The sequence below is a fragment of the Pteronotus mesoamericanus genome, unplaced genomic scaffold (assembly GCF_021234165.1).
Source record: "Pteronotus mesoamericanus isolate MK-2021 breed Mesoamerican mustached bat unplaced genomic scaffold, CSHL_Meso_final contig_130, whole genome shotgun sequence".
NCBI classification, from domain to species: Eukaryota; Metazoa; Chordata; class Mammalia; order Chiroptera; family Mormoopidae; genus Pteronotus; species Pteronotus mesoamericanus.
The window spans coordinates 7,666,620-7,685,056 of record NW_026555060.1 but is presented as its reverse complement, the minus strand read 5'-3'; the positions used below and the strand labels follow the sequence as shown (position 1 = coordinate 7,685,056).

The 18,437-nt window shown below is 35.5% G+C and overlaps 1 protein-coding gene across 2 annotated transcripts in view; it reads left to right on the top strand.

Moving 5' to 3' along the window:
- The window catches only part of ANTXR2 (ANTXR cell adhesion molecule 2), a 149,192-nt gene that overhangs the window by 75,282 nt on the left and 55,473 nt on the right, over nucleotides 1–18,437 (top strand). For both annotated transcript variants that reach the window (XM_054591981.1, XM_054591971.1), the window contains 3 exons: nucleotides 12,222–12,266; nucleotides 13,735–13,827; nucleotides 18,252–18,419. In XM_054591981.1, coding sequence (XP_054447956.1) covers nucleotides 12,222–12,266; nucleotides 13,735–13,827; nucleotides 18,252–18,419 — 306 coding nt within the window. The remainder of the gene's footprint in view (nucleotides 1–12,221; nucleotides 12,267–13,734; nucleotides 13,828–18,251; nucleotides 18,420–18,437) is intronic.

The following is an 18,437-nucleotide window of genomic DNA, read 5'->3' as shown; positions in this document are numbered from 1 at the left end:
TCTGTGTGTTTTTTCATTCTGTTGACTAGCTTTGTAATCATTACTCTAAACTATCTGATAAGTTGCTTGCCTCCATTTCATATAGTTTTTCTGGAGAATTCTCTTGTTCTTTCATTTGTCTTCCCATTTTGGCAAGTTGTTTCTAAATTTTATGCCTTAGTTGTTAAACTAATCATATATTAAAATGATCAGCTGTTAACCTAATTAAGCTGTAATCAACTGCTGGACTTCAGCTCCATAGATTGGGGAATAGTAATTCCTGCAGGTGAGGCTATTGTTTCCCCTGAGGCTGATGCCTTTCAGAGAGGAGTGCTTTGCCTGAGAGAGATGGTTCCTGCAGTATGAGGAGTGACTCAGCACAGTGATGCTGGTGGCCATTCCCTCATTCCTCTCCCCAGAGCCACCAACCCCAGACTCTCCTCAGGCATCTGTAGTCTGCTCTTTCCTCCCTCTGTTGGAGCCCAGGTTAAGTGGCTGCAAACAAAATTTTGTGTGTTATCCCTTTAAGAGGCTCTCCAATCTCCAGCCATCTCTCCCTGGCAGCCAGAAACCCTGCTCGTTTTCACAGTTGAATGTTGTCTGGGCTCCTTTCAGGCTCTGGTGCTGTAGGCTGGGGAGCCCAGCTTGAGTTTCAGACCCCACACTTCTCAGGGTAACCCCCTGGCAGCTGAAATATCCCTCTGGAATTTCAGCTGCCACCTGTGGGAACCCAGCTAGCCCTCTTGGCCTCATCCACACTGCCTACCAGTCTTGTTGTGGTGAAGTGGTTTCTTCTGTCTGTCCTTGGTTATAAGGCTTCTCTTCAGCTAGTGTTGAGTTGGTTATTCAGGATGATTTCCCTACAGTTTATTTGTAATTCTAGATTGGTCCTGGGAGGAGGTTAGTGTGGCTTCCATTTACTCCTGTGCCATCCTGAGTCCTCTTAGAGATCTTGAAATACGAGGGTTATTGGGGATGACTTAGGTGGTTTCTAAATGCAATCACAAGTGTCCTTATAAGAGGTACAGTGAGGGAGATCATACTACAGAAGGGGAGAAAGCGATGTGACCTTAGAAGCAGAGTTTGGGGTGATACAGCTACTAGCCAGGGAATGCTGGAGGTTAGCAGATGCTGGAAGAGGCAAGGAACAGACATATTTCTGCTGCTTGCAGAGGGAACCAGCTCTGCCATCCCCTGAATTTAGCCTTGTAAGATTCAGTTCAGACTTCTGGCCTCCAGAACTATTAGAAAATAAATTTCTGTTATTTTAAGCCACTAAGTTGGTTACAACAGCATTAAGAAACTACTATGTTCCTTAGATGGTTCTGATATTCAGGGTTGGGAATCACTGCTTCAGGATTTTGATTTGGGGAATTCTTATGTAATATATTTTCAGATCAACTCATTACAAAAACTGTACATGGAATACACAAGAGATATACAAGAGGTTGTAAGATGAGAGATAATGAACTATTACTCAGAATGTGTCTGCAGTGGTTCCAAGGCTATTAAAATTAATATGTATTCTTGAAAATTAGAATTACTATTTTGTTTGTTTGGGGTAATTGTAAAATAAATCTGCATAATGCTCTGTCTACTGAGTAGAATTTGCTTAGGGTTTCAGAGTGACAAGAAAGTTTTGGAGAAAACAGGTTTCTAAATTTCCGAAGTATCCGAGGCTTAATGTCATTAGAACCAATTGACAACAGGGATCCATGGGCAGCTTTCTCAGGTGCTTATTTGTTGGAAGAAGCCTGTACAATCCCATTCATATTTAAATGTTGAACAAATCCTCTGAAAGCTAAAAATTGACCTTTTTACTCTACAGGGTAAGGCAAGGAACTTGAATGCTTAATTAAATACTGTGTCTGTGAACCTGTGACATACACTTTGGCTGTACCAATTTAGTATCAGGAACAAGAAGCACGTCGAAGGCATAAATATCCTCTGTAGAATATTTTATATCAAAATTTTAGCCCAAATCCTTAAAACATTACTCAGGTTAGAAAATGGTACTTTTTTGGGTGACATTTAAATGAAATTATTATTAAACAACTAGGTCTGTGATTTGTTGAACATTTTATGAAGTATGTGTGTGTTTTACTCATCATTGTAAACCAGGTATGTTGCATAGTAAGCACGTAGCCTTCTTGAAATTTCTCAGTTCTTAAAAGTGAGACATTTCATATCTCTCTACTTGGAAGACAATTTCAAAATAGGACATACTGTACACAGTTTTAATCAAAACTCTGTCAACTATGAGGAAGCATTGTGCATGAGGGTATTCATGGTACAATATCAGTTCCTTGTAGGATTTTCATTGACTTTATTTAAAATGTGTATCTTATAATGTATATACAATATGAAATGTGACCCTCATAATTCTATGTAATAGGAACTATGATTACAATTGCATACAAAATTTTAATTGTAATAAAATGCTGAAGTAGAAACAATTTAACTCTTTTCTAGTTGCTTTTACAAATACCCAACAAGGATTTCTGACCTGAGGATTAGGAACATGGATGGAAAAAAAATGTTTACTTTTAATTGAAATTTATCATTTTTTCATTTATGAATGAAGGCCACTGTCCACAAAAGTATTAGCAGTTCTAAAAATTTGGTTACCAGTAGTAATCATAGATATCCTATATCACATTTATTGTTCAGATATTTTTGAAATATCTTTTACATGTATCACTACTTCAAAAATATGAAAGTTCCTAGACCTACTATATTCATTACTTAATGATTTAATAAAGAAGCATATACTTCTATATCACAGATTTAGTTTTTTTATACATTTGATAATTATATTTTAATATAATTGGTTTTCTTTAAATCCTGTGTATTTTAATTTAGCTTAATTATTCTGCAAAGGGGTTTCATAGGTTCACCAGATTGTCACAGAAGGACTTAGAATAAAAAACGCAAAGGAAAAAGAACCCTGCAATGGAATCTGAACACCCAAGATGCTTTTAGTATGAGACTATTTTAAAATTTTAAATCTTTCAGTTCATTTTAATAAGTATTTTCAAAGATGAAAGAGAGATGAAATTAATTTGAAATATTTCAAGATAGTGTCTTCTCTGTGCCTGGGCTTTCCATAACAAATAGAAATCTAAACCAATGATATTTGGAGAACTTCATGTAGTTATAATCATAATGAAAGAGTCCTCATGCAAAGCTGAAATTTTTAGGCACTACCAATAGTGAATTATGGAGTGTGTTGAGTTTGCAAACTATTCCATAAGGGGAGAAGTTCTCATTTTTGTGTGAAGTTATTTCTCACCATCTGTTAAGAGTCTGCATCCTGCTTATTGAGTACCCTCACGCCCCTCTTTTACAATTGCTTTTCTTTAACAAAGACATCGACAGCAACATTCCTTTCTCCTTAAATTAAAAAAAAATGGGACAGGAAAGATTAAAAATGAATTTCTGTATTGAATCATGAATGGGATATCAGAAAATATGGATGTTGTCATTATTTTTAACTCAGAAGGTATGTGGTGTTTATAGCAGATTTGTTGTACTATCAGGATGGCAGAAATGACAGTCCTATAGTTGCATCATTTGGAATAACCAGACACTCCACAGAATTACAGATGTAAGGCTAATGAGGTGGCAAACAAAGGCTTTCTGGAGTGTTGTCAATTAGAGTGTGTTATACAGCTGCAAATAAATATCTGAATACGCTGAAAATGATAAATGTTTACTTTGCTCTAGTGTCCTTGGCCAAAGTTCTCCATCCTCAAGGGAATACTGCAAGCTCATTTTCCTTAGTGCATTTAAGACATTACATAAAAATCTCATAAATCTTAATTTAAAAAACCATTAAAAAAGTTATCTATTTAAAGCCCTATTTGCTTATGAGTAAGTTGAGCTTTCATGATGAGGATATATCTGACTGGAGCTCTATGGAATCATTTTCTTAGCCAGCAACAGCTGTGCTGGTTTTTTCTAAGTAGTAATAATGCCTCTACATTCACTTGTTTTTTTATTGTTGAGGAGGGCTCTTGGTGTCTTTATTGAGTTACTTTGAGAACAGCCTGATTTTTTTTTTTTGGAATGCACAATAAAACAGAAGTGATTTAAATTTTAATATGCCTTCCTTGCACCATTAATTAAAATGATTTATGTTTGGTTGCCTCCCTGAAAGAGTGTGATGTTAGTAGTTACTGCTTCCATGGTGATGTTTTCCAACACAGCATCATTTACAAACTCTTCCTGGTCTTAGTGTATTTGCTTTGACAGCAGAACCTTAACCCCTGGCAGAGTAAACTCTCAAACTGTTCTCTCCAGTCCCCATTTGGCATTTTAAATATTTATTGTCCAGACTTCCCACCAGTTATTTGTGCATTGTAAGAATCTTTGACCATTGGTGAGCCTGTCAAGGAGGAAAGGAAAGGGAGGATAAGTTCACCCAGACCGTATTTTGGCATTTTGGTCTGGATGTTGAAAGCATCTAGTTTTGTGGGATTCAGAAAAGGACTTCCCACACACCAGTGTAAGAGACTTTGTGTTTCTGTTTCAGAGGAGAGGAACTACGCTTGCTCTCTGATCTTATCAAAAAGATAAGGGAGAATGAAAGGAAGACCCACTTATATTTTAAACAAAGTTTTGTAACCAGTAGGAATGATGTCTCTATTGTTGGTGGACTCTTAGGCACTAAGATGACATTGCTGATAAACTGGGCATTTGTTTTTGTCACTGGCAAGAATCAGTTCTGAGATAGTCCTTGATCTACAGTTGTTGTACAGTATCTTTTTTTTTCTTTTTTTACTTCAGTGCAGTTCACTGTTGACAGTTCTTTTCACTCTTTTCTGAATATCAGAACATATGATTGCAGCAAGCTGGCTGCAGGCTCCAGTGCTGACATTTTCTAGCGCAAAGAATGCCCACATCACTCGAACATTTGAAAAGTGTTAATGAGCAGATCAAAGGACTGTTGCCTGAAGCAGCTAACTTTTTTTTCCTCTAAGAAATCGGCTCTCCTCCAAACTGAAATCTTAATTCTAGCAGCTAAGTAGATGAGATGTAATCCTCCCTGATGATGATAATAACAAATGAAAAAAAAATTGGAGAAGAATCAAACTCTGCATATGGTTCATAAAGTGGTGAAAGTGTTTTCCAGAATCTTCAATACAGAGCTGAAGGATGCTAAGTGGAAAAAATCCTGGCAACTGGGCAATATTATGCCTTTTAAAATCTGCAAATTCTCATAAAATATGGTGCATATGAATAGATCTTTTTCTAAAATGAATGTGTTCTTGCACTATTTAATACAAGAATGGGATTCTCATGGCTGTTATTTTTAATGTATTTGGACTAACAGTAGATTTTCTTGTATCCTGTAGTGGTTTTATTGAAATAAAGGGATATCAGTTAGACACATATATTTGCCACTTTTGGCTTTTTGGATGAATGGCTTCAGATTATTTTTACCCTCCTTTGTTAGTTATGAGGCCATGTGGTAAAGAGAGAGAGCATTTTGAAATGTCATGCACAAAACCATTTTATTTTCCATTTCATCATTTCTAGGTTAGTAACACTGGGTATGTGAATTAACAAGTTACATCTCAATACAATGGGGATGATAACCTCTATTTCACACAGTTACAATAAAAATTGAACTATTTCTATCTATATACCTATTTATTTGTACATTCATCCATTCATCTATCCATGCATTCATCGATGTATCTTAACCAGTAACAATTACTGAACAAATCTTGAACCTGTTCTTCTGTACTCATTCCCTTTGCAATCCAAACCTTATTTTAAAAGGATGTCATATGACAGAAGATGTTTGAACTGAGAGTTTGGAGGTAGATGGATCTGAGCCCTGTGTTTGAATTTTGATTCTTCTTCTTTTTTTTTCAGTTGTTGTTCAAGTACAGCTGTCTCCATCCATTTTCCCACCACCGTTCTCCCCCACCCCATCCATCCCTACCTCCCACCGTCGAACGTACCCCCTTTGGCTTTGTCCATGTGTCCTTTATACATGTTCCTTGATGGCCCTTCTCCTCTTTTCCTCCACTATCCCTCTGCCCTCTCCCCTCTGCTTACTGTCAGTTTGTTCTTTATTTCAATGTCTCTGGTTGTATTTTGCTTGTTTGTTTGTTTTGTTGATTAGGTTCCACTTATAGGTGAGATCCTATGGTATTTGTCTTTCACTCTCTGCTTATTTCACTTAACATAATGCTCTCCAGCTCCATCTATGCTGTCATGAAGGGTAGGATCTCCTTCCTTCTTTCTGCTGTATAGTATTCCATTGTGTAAATGTACCGTAGTTGTTTTATCCACTCATTTACTGATGGGCACTTAGGTTGCTTCCAGCACTTGGCTATTATAAATTGTGCTACTATGAACATTGGGGTGCTTGGATTCTTTTGAACTGGTGTTTCAGGATTCTTAGGGTAATCCCAGCAGTGGAATTGCTGGATCAGAAGGCAGTTCCACTTCTAGTTTTTTGGGGAAATTCCATACTGTTGTCTATAGTGGCTGCACTAGTCTGCATTCCCACCAACAGCGCACTAGGGTTCCCTTTTTTCCTAAACCTCTCTAGCCCTAGTTCTTTGCTGATTTGTTTATGATGGCCATTCTGACTGGTGTGAAGTGGTATCTCATTGTGGGTTTAATTTGCATCTCTATGATGGCTAGTGGTGCTGAGCATCCTTTCATATGTCTCTGAGCCCTCTGTATGTCCTCCTTGGAGAAGAGTCTGTCCAGGTCCTTTGCCCATTTTTTTAATTGGGTTGTTTGTCTTCCTGGAGTGGAGTGAATCCTAATTCTAATGTTTTCTCTTTGTATATCCTTGAGCAAGTTATTGAAGTAAGAGTTTCCCTCTCCTTATATTTAAAGTGGAGACAAGCATAGTAACTGCACAGTGTTATGAAAATAAGAGAAACATAGTGTGTGGTATATGGCAGAACCAATAAAATGTAGTTATGAGCCATACTCTGGTTCAGTTTCTGTAGGTGCTGTTATTTGTTGTGGTGGTGGTTGTGTCTCTTAATTTACCGAGTGAAAATTTGATTTAGGCAGAATTTTAAGTCCATTGTTTCCATTGTTCATAATGTAGAAAATATATCTATCGGGATTTCAAAATTAATTTAAATTTGTAACATCATGCATTTAGTCATTTGTGAAATTAATTACACGCTATTGGAAAAACAAACCCTAATAGTCTTTTCTTGAATAAGGTGAATACAAATGTATTTAGACATATGGCCTACTTAATTATGGAAAGGCATAGAAGCAAAAGTCCTAGTGCAAATATTATGATTTGTAGGTTTTTAAAAGCATTCTATTAGAATTTTCACACTGGAAAGGACCTACAATTAATTGAATTAATTTCCCAGATGATGAAACTTGGGTAGTCTTACATCTTCCCATCTGTCACTGAGTTCCTTAGTTCTCTGACTTTATTGGTTGAAATAGAAATTTGAGGCTTTATTTTCTTTGGAACAAGCAATATTTTAGTTTCATAGAAATCACCTCTGTCTATCATTTATACTTTTCCTCCCTCTTTTTCTTACAAATTTAGAGATTAGCTATGAGTCTTTGAGAAAGTTCTTAGCTATTTCCTTCAGCCTACTTTCATATTTTTATTACCTGCTTTTGCAGAGCACTTTAGTAGGCATTAGTGATATTTATAAAGAAGGAGAAATGATTATTGCTCTTAAGAAATCTACAGTCTTAACAAGTAATTGAAAAATTCCAAAATAAACATATAAATCCCAGTTAATGAATCATGAATGGTTCAAATTAGCAGCAAAACATAGTTTTAGAAGTTTTAAAGCTTCCAGATAAAACAATAGTAAGCTGGTCGACCAGTCTGTGAAAGCTGGATAGGACTTAACATGGAAATGGCCATTTTATTTGGGGGAAGCAAAGGGATCTTAAGTCTACTTGGAGTAGAGGTACATGTAAAGGGATGTCTGTAAATGGGGGGTTAGCGCACAAGTACACCACGCTGAGGCATTTGAACAACGTGAATAAAAGACGTGGTTTATTTAAATGTACTGAAAAGGAGCTTTGGTTTTTCAGGCTGTGGCTTATGGTACCAGATAATGGGTCTCCAGTAAAGTGAGAGAATACAAAGATACCTTTCACTATCCGGTTGGGTGTTTGTGAGCAGTGATCATATAAGGATTTTAAACTGAAATTTAGATTGTCTATATCAATGGTAACACTAGATGCTACACAGGATAATGAATGTGACATAAAAAATGGCGGAGTCACGGAGCAGGATAGGATGTTCAGTAATTCTTGGGAGGTCTGTAGAACAAGGCTAGGGATACTATTTATATCTTCAGAAATTTATATACCAGTGCAACATGTACAGGTAGTAGGCAGAGTAAATTTGAAACCCTTACAAGGAAATGAAAATGAGTTTAGATATGTTATACTCATATACTCACTAGAATGAAGGATGTATCTTTGTCTTTTTCTAGTGAGAGAACATTAGAGAACCCATTACACTAATTTGCAAAATTAAGAGTAGAAGTGTGATTTGTAAAATTGTTCCAATAACATTCAATAATTCATCAATTTCAGTTGTGGCCATCGGAACCATTTGACCAGAGAAATGATCAGTTAAGCTTCTGATAGAAAATATTGATCTGGCTACATAGATTACATTAAGGGATAGATTTAGAGATAGAGAAGCAAGCTAGATGTCTAATTTAAGTAAGGAGAGCATGTAGGCATTGGTACCAAAAATAAAAGCTAATGGTAATTAAAGACTATCAGTCAGTGTTATTAATTAAAAAACAAAATGGGATTGAGGAATTGTGGAGTGCATCTGTTTTCTCTGAGCACCATTCATTTGCTTATCATGGGTTGGCCATACTTAACATATTACTAGTAGTTCTGGAAACCACACTTTGACATACTGATCAAGTGAATGTATACTAATGAAACTGACTGAGATGAACAAAACCACTCAGAACCATTGCATGAGAAATGGTTGTGATACTTAGCTTCCAGATGAATAGGCTCAGTAGATACATGGTTATCATGCTAGTATTAAAAAATAGGAATTGCTCTCTTCAGGAAGAAAAATTAGTTGTATGTCTGTGTGTTTCCACATCTAAGGATTTTGACTAAAGACTGGAAACTACAGAGAGGGAGGCTTTGGCTTCTTTTGGGGGAAAAACTTTCGAATGATATGAGTTTCTTGCCAATGGAATGACTTGTTTTGTGAGGTAGTAAATTTCTCTTTATTGCAGGAGTTCAAACATAGTTGGACTAAACTTGGTGGGAATTTTTCACAATATTGAAGTTTTGGTTGAGTATTCATTGGAGAAGATGAAAAATGTTGTACTAGATATTTTTAAGGGCCAGGGAATCTTGAGTTTATGATTTCAGGTAGTGAGAGTGGGAAAGGAATACCAAGAATCTGTTTTTCTTCCCTGGTTCTTCCTCTCCTTTCCCACTTCTCTCTCCTCCCCTCCCCTTTTCTCTCATCTCCTTTCCTTGTCCCTTCCCCCCTTTTCTACCCTTCCCGCCTTCCTCCTTTTCTCTCCTTTTAATTTCCCCCTTCTGCCTTCATTTCTTCTCCCTTATGAAATAGAAACTTTGCTATAAGTACTGGGAATACCCTGAGGAACAAAGAAGACACAAAACCCATGCTTATGAAAGTTACAGTTTTTTGTTGGAGCTGTTACCAACTCTAATAAATGCTAGGGAAGAACAAATAGGCATCCATGCAATGAAGGGAATCTGATCTACTTTGGGAAATGTGGAGCAATTCATGGAGGAGGGGAAATAACTTCAAGGAATCTATTCGACATGTAAATGATTTGGTGAAGTCATTTAGAAGAGAGGAAGAAATTACAGATTATGTGAAAAACTTGAGACTGCAACTAGAAAGAAACAGAAGAAAGGAAGAAGAGTTGGCTTTTAAATGACGATGTTTAAGTTGATTTTTACTCTTTTGAGTATAAAAGTGTTGATAGATCCAGTTTTCAATGATTGATTTTGGACATATTGGTAGATAAAAACATGAAGTACTTCTTTTAATAAAGTAAGTTTTCCTGTAGCTTAGTAATCTTAACTTTATTTTATTTTACTACAATATCATTTTAAATCTTAATTCTCTCCTGGCATTTATTTTAGAGTTAACTATAAAAATTCACAGATTTTTTTCTTTCAAAATTACTAAAAAGACCTGGGATTTTATTGATAAAATAAATGGAATTAAATAAAAGGGTTACATAGAAATAATAACATTTCTTGTAGCATTCAGAAATAACAAGAATGAGTTAGTTTGAGATTCGGTCATGCTAAATTACTATCCAGTTATATCTGTGGAGTTCTAATTACTGCCTGTGTATTTCTTCCCTGAGATTTACATTTAAATAAAAATGTGAATGATGAAAATATTTTTTTAAAAACAGATTTTTAAAAAATTTATTTTTTTTAAAGATTTTATTTTATTTTTAGAGAGAGAGGAAGGGATGAAGATAGGGAGAGGAACATCAATGTGTGGTTCCTCTCATGCGCCCCCTACTGGGGATCTTGCCTGCAACCCAGGCATGTGTCCTGACTGGGAATCAAACCCAGTGACCCTTTGGTTTACTGGCCAGCACTCAGTTCACTGAGTCACACCAGCCAGGGTCAAATGATGAAATATTATGCATACGAAATTAACAGTCATTTCTCTCCACATTATAAATAACATTAATTTTTTAAAAAAACCTTTCATTACAGAAAATTTCAAACATAAACACAGAGAAAGACTAAAATTATGAATCCTATGTGTCTGTCTCCTTCACTCAGCTTCAATGATTCTCAATTTCAGGCTAGCCCTAACTCCATATTATTTTGGTCAAAGTGTCAGAATCATATCATTTAACCTGGAAAAATTTCAGCACATATCTTGAAAAGATAAGCAGTCTTTGAAAAAACAAATCCAAGATAATTAATAGTAATATGCCTAACTAGTAATAATTATTTGATTATATTCATTTTCAAATTTATTGTTTTAAACTTTTGAAAGTTTATTAACATATTCAAAACATTTGACATTAGATGAAGTAAAGCAGTTTTTTTCCAAAGGTTTTTTTCTTGCTATATAGACTTGGATGTGTACATGAATAATCGGAAGCCACTGGCACTTGGTCAATAATTTTCTAACATGATGGTGCAAAAGTCCAGATACTCCAGCACCTCTAAAGTTCATTTTAATTAGATGTCAGGCTCTATTCCTTTCACATAAATGATTAACCATACAAAGTTTCCAGAAAGAATACAATAAGTAGTTATTTATAGGAAAAGGAATGTTGGCTAAAAAGTTGGTTTGTTTTTAGGTTATAGGGTGGGGAAAGAGTGTTAATTTCTCTATCATCCCCCCTAAAGCAGACTAAGTTTTGTACTGCCAATTTATGAAAAAGTCAATGAGTCATACCAGGAGGATTTTGCTAGTCAGTTCCTACTCTGAGGTGACATACTATAATCTAGTAAAAAATACTTGCATTTTGACATTAGGAGAATCACTTTGTGAAATTTTGTGCAGTATATTTGACAATTTTGAATCTAATACTATATCTATATCATAAGATAAAATGAATGAATATGTGAGAGGAGTTTTGTGAATTTTAGGTGCTTTTTAGTCTAGTTTTGCCTAACAAATTAACTCCACAACTTCATGTCTTCAAACAACAATTTAGTGTCTTCATGCTTCTGTGGAGATGGGCTCACTAGGAGAGGCTCAATCTGGTGTTCTCTCTTGCGGTTATAGTTCGGTGGCAGCTGGGCTGGAGTCAGCTGAAAGTTTAAGAGGCCTCTGTCTCTAAGAGAGAGCCTTCCTTCACATGTCTGGCACCTCAGCTGGGATGGCTGACATAGCTAGGGGCTGGCCAGGTATCTCTCTCTTATCACCCAGCCATTCCATAAGGCTATCCTGGGCTTCCTCAGAGCTTGGTGGTCTTCCTCAGGGTCGACTTCTGACACGGCAGCAGGCTTCCCTCAGAATGAGTGTTCTAAGAGTTTGAGGGAAATGGAAAAACTTCTTTTGACCTAGCCTCAAAAGTCATGTGGTACCACTTCTACCTCATGCTAGGTAGTCAAAACCTAGTTACAGGAAAGTTCAAATATATTGGGAGGCAAGGATCACTGGGGACATTGTTGGTGCTAATATAATATTTTACTAATCTAATTATTTTTATACATTCTTATTGATTCTCTATGCCACCAAAAGTTTTTACGTTTGATTTTTTTTTTTTTTGGGACAGGTTATCAAGGATCCTCCTCCACCACCACCCTCTGCACCAAAAGAGGTAAATGAATGCCCAATAAGTGATTTAGGTGTTTTTCTCTGTATTAAGGTATTATCCCTTAATTTGACCAATTACATTATTGTTAAAAAACTGTGATACCTGTGTATGAACTTTTGAATTCATGAAAATTGATCGTTATTGTTTGTCCTCTTATGATTTCTTGCATGTGTTAAAGGAATGAATCCTTCACACATGGATAAACATAGACTGGCTATTGAGATCAACAGTGTAGAGAGATTTAATTTACTTCTTATAGCAACCTATGAATAGCTCTGATATCACTTATTTTGTTTACAAAATGTTGGAAAATCCAAAGTGGCAGTTTAAAGTTGTTATTACGTTCTTCAAAATGACAATTACAGTAGGCGGCCTTATCTGCAGTTCTCCTTGCTGTAGTTCTAGTTACTAGTGGTCAGCTGTGGCCCACTGAGGTCTGAAAATATTAAATGGAAAATTTCAGAAATAAACAATTCATAAGTTTTAGATTCCATGCCATTCTGAAGAGGGTGATGAAGTCTCACCCTGTCTCACTCGGTCCTTCCCAGGAGGAGCATCCTCTCTTTGTCCAGGGCGGCCATGCTGCATGCCCGCCTGTCGTAACTCAGTAGCCATCTCAGTTGTCAGATCAACTGCCACAGCATCTCAGTGCTTGTGTTCAGTTAACCCTTGTTTTATTTAATAATGGTTCCAAAGTGCAACACTAGTGATGCTAGCACTTTGGGTGTGCCAAAGAGAAGCCACAAAGGGCTTCCTTTATGTGAAAAGTTGGAAGTTCTCAACTTAATAAGAAAAAAAAATATGGTGAAGTTGCTGAGGTCTATAGTAAGAACAGATTTTCTATCCATGAAATTTCCTAACTTATAAGTTAAACTGTATCATAGTTATGTATGTACAGGAAAAAATCATGTATCTAAGGTTTGGCACTATTCCCAGTTTCAGGCATGCACTGGAGGTCCTGAGGAGAGCGGGGAGGGACTGCTGTACTTTCATATAACTCTATTTGTTAGGCAAAACTGTGTTAGCAACATGAAAAAAGGAATGTGCTGGTGTACATTTTCAAAGCTTCTCAACTACCTAAGATTTTAGTACTTCACAAAATTCAAACTTACACATACTTTGTTGTTTTAAATGATTCTTGAAATGCCGCCCTCATTGTAATGTTTTATCTTTTTAAATATGAAATGATGAATAAGAAAAACACAAATGATGCTCATAGCAACTTTTGATAACCTAGTGAATCAGGGAGATCCCTAAAATAGTGGAAGGGAAGGAGCACGCATATTCTCTAGAATGCCACTGGAAATTTATGCATGTAAGCATAAATACGTCTACATGCCTCATACATAACTTTTACTACATTTCTGCGTTATGAATTGCATTAATTAAATGGTTAAATGTGAGCCAGTTCTGACTAAAAAATATTTTAATAATTTAATTTAACCAATTTTTAAAATTTTTATCTAAATAGGAGGAAGAAGATCCTCTGCCAACCAAGAAATGGCCGACTGTGGACGCTTCCTATTATGGCGGGCGAGGAGTTGGAGGAATTAAAAGAATGGAGGTTGGTATCTTTAAAAAAAACAGAAGCTGCTCATTTGGAATATGTATTTCCAGAACTATAAAGTCATGGAAACTGTACTTTTTATAATTCACTATCACAATACATCCATTTTTACTTAACACTGGCTCTTTTGGGGATTTTTTTTTCCCCTGTGGAATCATTTTAGCCATTTCAAAACTGTTCAAGAAGAACTGACTTCATTAGTCAAAGAATTGCATTGATAAGACATCTGAATTCTAAAGGGCAAAACAAAGTTAGGGTTTTTCTCACTGTTTTGGAAAAAATGACTGTAGAGAACATCAACTTTGAAGAAGCCAGCCACTTAAAATTGGAACAATGCACATCTTTGAAAAGATGTAATAGTTATGTACTATTTGAGGAGAAAAATGTTAAAATATTCAATAGGTATGTATATGACCTTATTACAAGTGTAGGGGAAGCACATTTAAAGCTTTTTTTTTCAACATTTAGTTACCACATATGAACAATGATAATTGATATGAAGTATCATTTATAGAAAGTATTGAATTTTTTGACTGACTCAAATTGTGGAATAAACAGAACTTCAATATTATATCTTAAAAATCAAGTGAGGTCTTCTAACCCCCACATAAATACTTTTATAAGTGATTAGTTAATAATAAGCAATCATTGCCAACACTGAGCCCTTAACATCTTTAGTTAGGCCCACATTCTCACCTCAACACGCAAAGGAAGGAATTTTCGCATTGATATATTGACTTTATTATTAAACACAGATCTTGACATTTTTCTCATTAGTTATCCTTTAATTTTACTTCTTGGTAAGTTCTTTTATGCTGTGCAGTCACGGCACATGTCTCCTACTGTCATATCTGCTTTTTCCCATTACCACCAGCAAAATTCAGCTAATAAACAACCTTAAAACCATTGCAATTTTCTGTTTTTATATACTTCAATAAAATTGAAATTCCCAAGAAAAATTTCCCCTTTTCAGAATAAATTTCAGTATTTTTAAAAAGAAGTGCAGGCCCACTTAACATGATTGTCATTATCTATGTGGTTATTCAAGTCATCTGATAGTGATTGTCACTTTCTTGAACACTTCAGATGTTAAAATCATGCACATTTTCCCCTAAGAGCTTGCCACTGTATTGCTGAAATATCCTCTGAGACAAGTACCTCGTTGACAATAAGCCTCGAAAAAGGCAAGTGGTGGAAGCTATTAAGTTTGTGTTTTGGAGAACAGGTTGCACCTGTGTTTGCATGTGGGTAGCTGGGAATATCGAGTAGTATGAGGAGCATAGCTGGGCTAACTCTTGTTGCTTGACACAGAAGGAAGGTCATTTTCCTTCAGGCTGCCTTTGTGTCATTCTAGGCTTGGAAGGGTAGGAAAGATTGGATTACATATTCCTATTTATTTAAAAAATACATTTGTAAATAAAAGTGTTACATATGGATATCTAAATATGATCTGTCACCACTTATTTTTAATTTAGCCTCATTCCAAAAACGTATGTGTAAAAAGATGTATGCAAGGGGAAAAAAAACGTTTTGACAGAGTACACCACAAAATGTTAGAATAGTTTTCTCTGGATGGGTGGTTTTCAATTTGTAATGTATATTTCTCTATTTTTTTCCTAAGTTATTTGACATTGAGCATACACTACTTATACGGGGTGAGTCGAAAGTAGGTTTACAATTGTTAGTATGCGAAACACAAGAGCTATTCTTGCATTATTTTTTGTTAATTATTGTTTTATTTTCTATACGAACAACTGTAAACCTATTTTTGTCCCACCCTGTATTCAGAATAATAAATGTAATTCCATTTTGAAATCCACACTTGTAAAATACTTCACATGAGATATGGATATATAAGTATGTGATATATTAGTATATTTTAAATGAATAAATAATGGTCTTGCTGAAAAGTCTAGAAATTATGCCAGATTTATGCTAGTTCAATAGTCCAGTGTTCCAAAGACTGAGATCTTCTAAAGAAAAGCAAAGCATAGGCGTGAGCTAGATGGCTCCTGAGTTAAGGGATGTGTTACTGGTTTATGCTCAAGAAAGCCAAGGGCTCTTGCACATTTTTGAATGACTTGCATTTCAAGTTTTAAGCACTATTGGATCCTAATATGTGAAATTATATTGCCCATTTTGTTGAGGAAAATTTATGAAAAGAACTCACCCACTTTTAATAAATTGAGGTCCATTTTAGCCTTAGATAATTCTGGCTACATTTTATGGTGTATTCTATCAATGAGATGGAAATGGGAATGAGAATGAGAAAAAAAATCTGGGCATTACAAAGGGGAAACACAGTACATAAAAATATAGAATAAAAATTGAAGTGAGAATTAAGCATCATTACACTTTCTTAAATATGAACTTACTTAAACTTGGAGAGGGAAAATAGAATACATAATCTGTTTTAAAAGTATGCCTAGTCAAACCTGGAAAGCATTTACTTAATTTTAAAAATACATTCAAGTGGGGAGAGTAAAAGGAATTACAGAAATTATGACTACATCTGAATTACAGAACAAATCTTCCTAACTAATGTTATTTTAAGCTGGTATAGGGATTTTACCTAGAAAATATTTTTTACTCCTATGTTAAATTAAATATTTAAACACTATGGTAATGGAAATTTGCAGAAAATTGGAACTGAGCTGATGTTAATAGCAGCTGTTAGCACAACTGATCCACAATACCTAATGACTTCAAGTGGGTGTTTCTGCCAATTCAGCGTGAAACTGTTTTTGTTTCTTTTCTCAATTCTGAATTGCTTCTTTATGATACAAGCTCCTAGTCATCCAAATATGGACAGAAATCCTGATTTCAGGATTTTGTAATTCAATTTAGCTATGTCTAAAGATTTGAAAAGTTTTAGATTACCTAGGTGAAGTCACTATGATTTGAAAGAGAAGGTCATTTCTGTGGAAAGAGAGCCAGGTATCTAGCTCTAAAGGTTTAATGGTGTTTAACACAATTTTAACAACCTCATAAAGAACATTCTAGTATCACTGATCACACTGAAAGATACAGATACATTTTAATATCTCAATAGGGTCCAATTGAAATTGAAAGTCTATTCTGAAATTGTAGTAAAAAAGGATAAAAACACCTAAGTAAGTTGTGAATAGTTCTTGCTATGAAAAGTGATCATCTGTATTCCTACCCACTCATTGAGGTCATTAAAATGCTTTGAAGTGTACTTAATCTTCTTGTTTTTTTCATAGAAATCACTTACCTCTGGTGAGTCAGTGTGCCCTGGACGGGACTTCCTATTGCTTTTTAGCACTTAACTCAGCTTGTCTTGGTCATCTTTGGGAATGTCCCTGGTTTTGGACTTCCCCACTGCTCTTGCTTGGACAAAGCCTTTCTTGAAGGGCTGCATCCTAGTCATGTGCTCACAAGTGAAGAAGGGTAGTTCAGATTTAGCTCTTGTTTCTAGTTCTTTGTAAAATAAAGAAAACAATCATTTGACCCTGTAGTTTTTCAGTATCCGGAATTTTCAGAAAATGGAATTTCCTAAAATTTATGGAATTCCCTGAATTTTTCTTTCCGAAGCAGTTATTTTTCAAATTTGTCTACCTTAGTGAAAAATTGATGTGTCAAGGAACCCTACTCAGAGGAGAACAGGAACTAAAGACTGAACGTTACTTTACAAAATAAGGCTTTACAAAAGTAAGGAAAAGTCGTATATAATTACTTCTGAAGGCTAAATTTTAAATCATACATTTAGCCTTAATTGAACTTAATGAAATGTTTGGAAGGAAAAAATAACTCCTTTGTGTAAAATACATTTATAAAGAGCAAACCTATTTGAAACTTATTAACCTACTTCAGACTGTTGATATTCAAATCCCTGCCCTGCTACTTACTAGCTATGTGGCTTTGGGCATATCACTTAACTTCATCTGTTTCAGTTTCCTCATCTAGAAGGAAAAAATACATTATCTATCTCATTGCATTTTTGTATGGATTAAATGCGGACTGGCACATAGTAAGCACTCAATAAATGTTAATTATTATTCTCTATTTCCTTCAGTGACATCATATATATGTGTCTGTGCTTAACTGGAAGGGGAACCTCTCTAATTAGAAAATACGATTACACACTGTCATGCATTTCATATGTAAACCACAAATTAACTCCTCATTTTTTCAAAAATGAAGAAATGCTTGCTTCAAATTTTAATTGACTCCAGATTTTTACAAAGGGTCTTTTTTTCCTTTTTTCTGGGATCTTAATGTTAAGTACATAAGTAGTGTTGATAAACCTATTAAATCTCAGAAGAGGAGGGATTTAGAGTTAGTCTACCTATTCATCTTTTTACTGTGAGGTGGTTAATTGAAGGACCACCGGCTAAGTCAGAATTCATTTTTCTAGGATATTGTTTGTCTAATATAGGTGTTTGTCCTTTGTTTGAAAGGTTCGCTGGGGGGATAAAGGATCTACTGAGGAAGGTGCAAGGCTGGAGAAAGCCAAAAATGCTGTGGTGAAGATCCCTGAAGAAGCAGAGGAACCTGTTAGGCCAAGGCCACCTCGACCCAAACCCACGTACCAGCCTCCTCAGACAAAGTGGTACACCCCAATTAAGGTGATTGTCCAAGTTGGT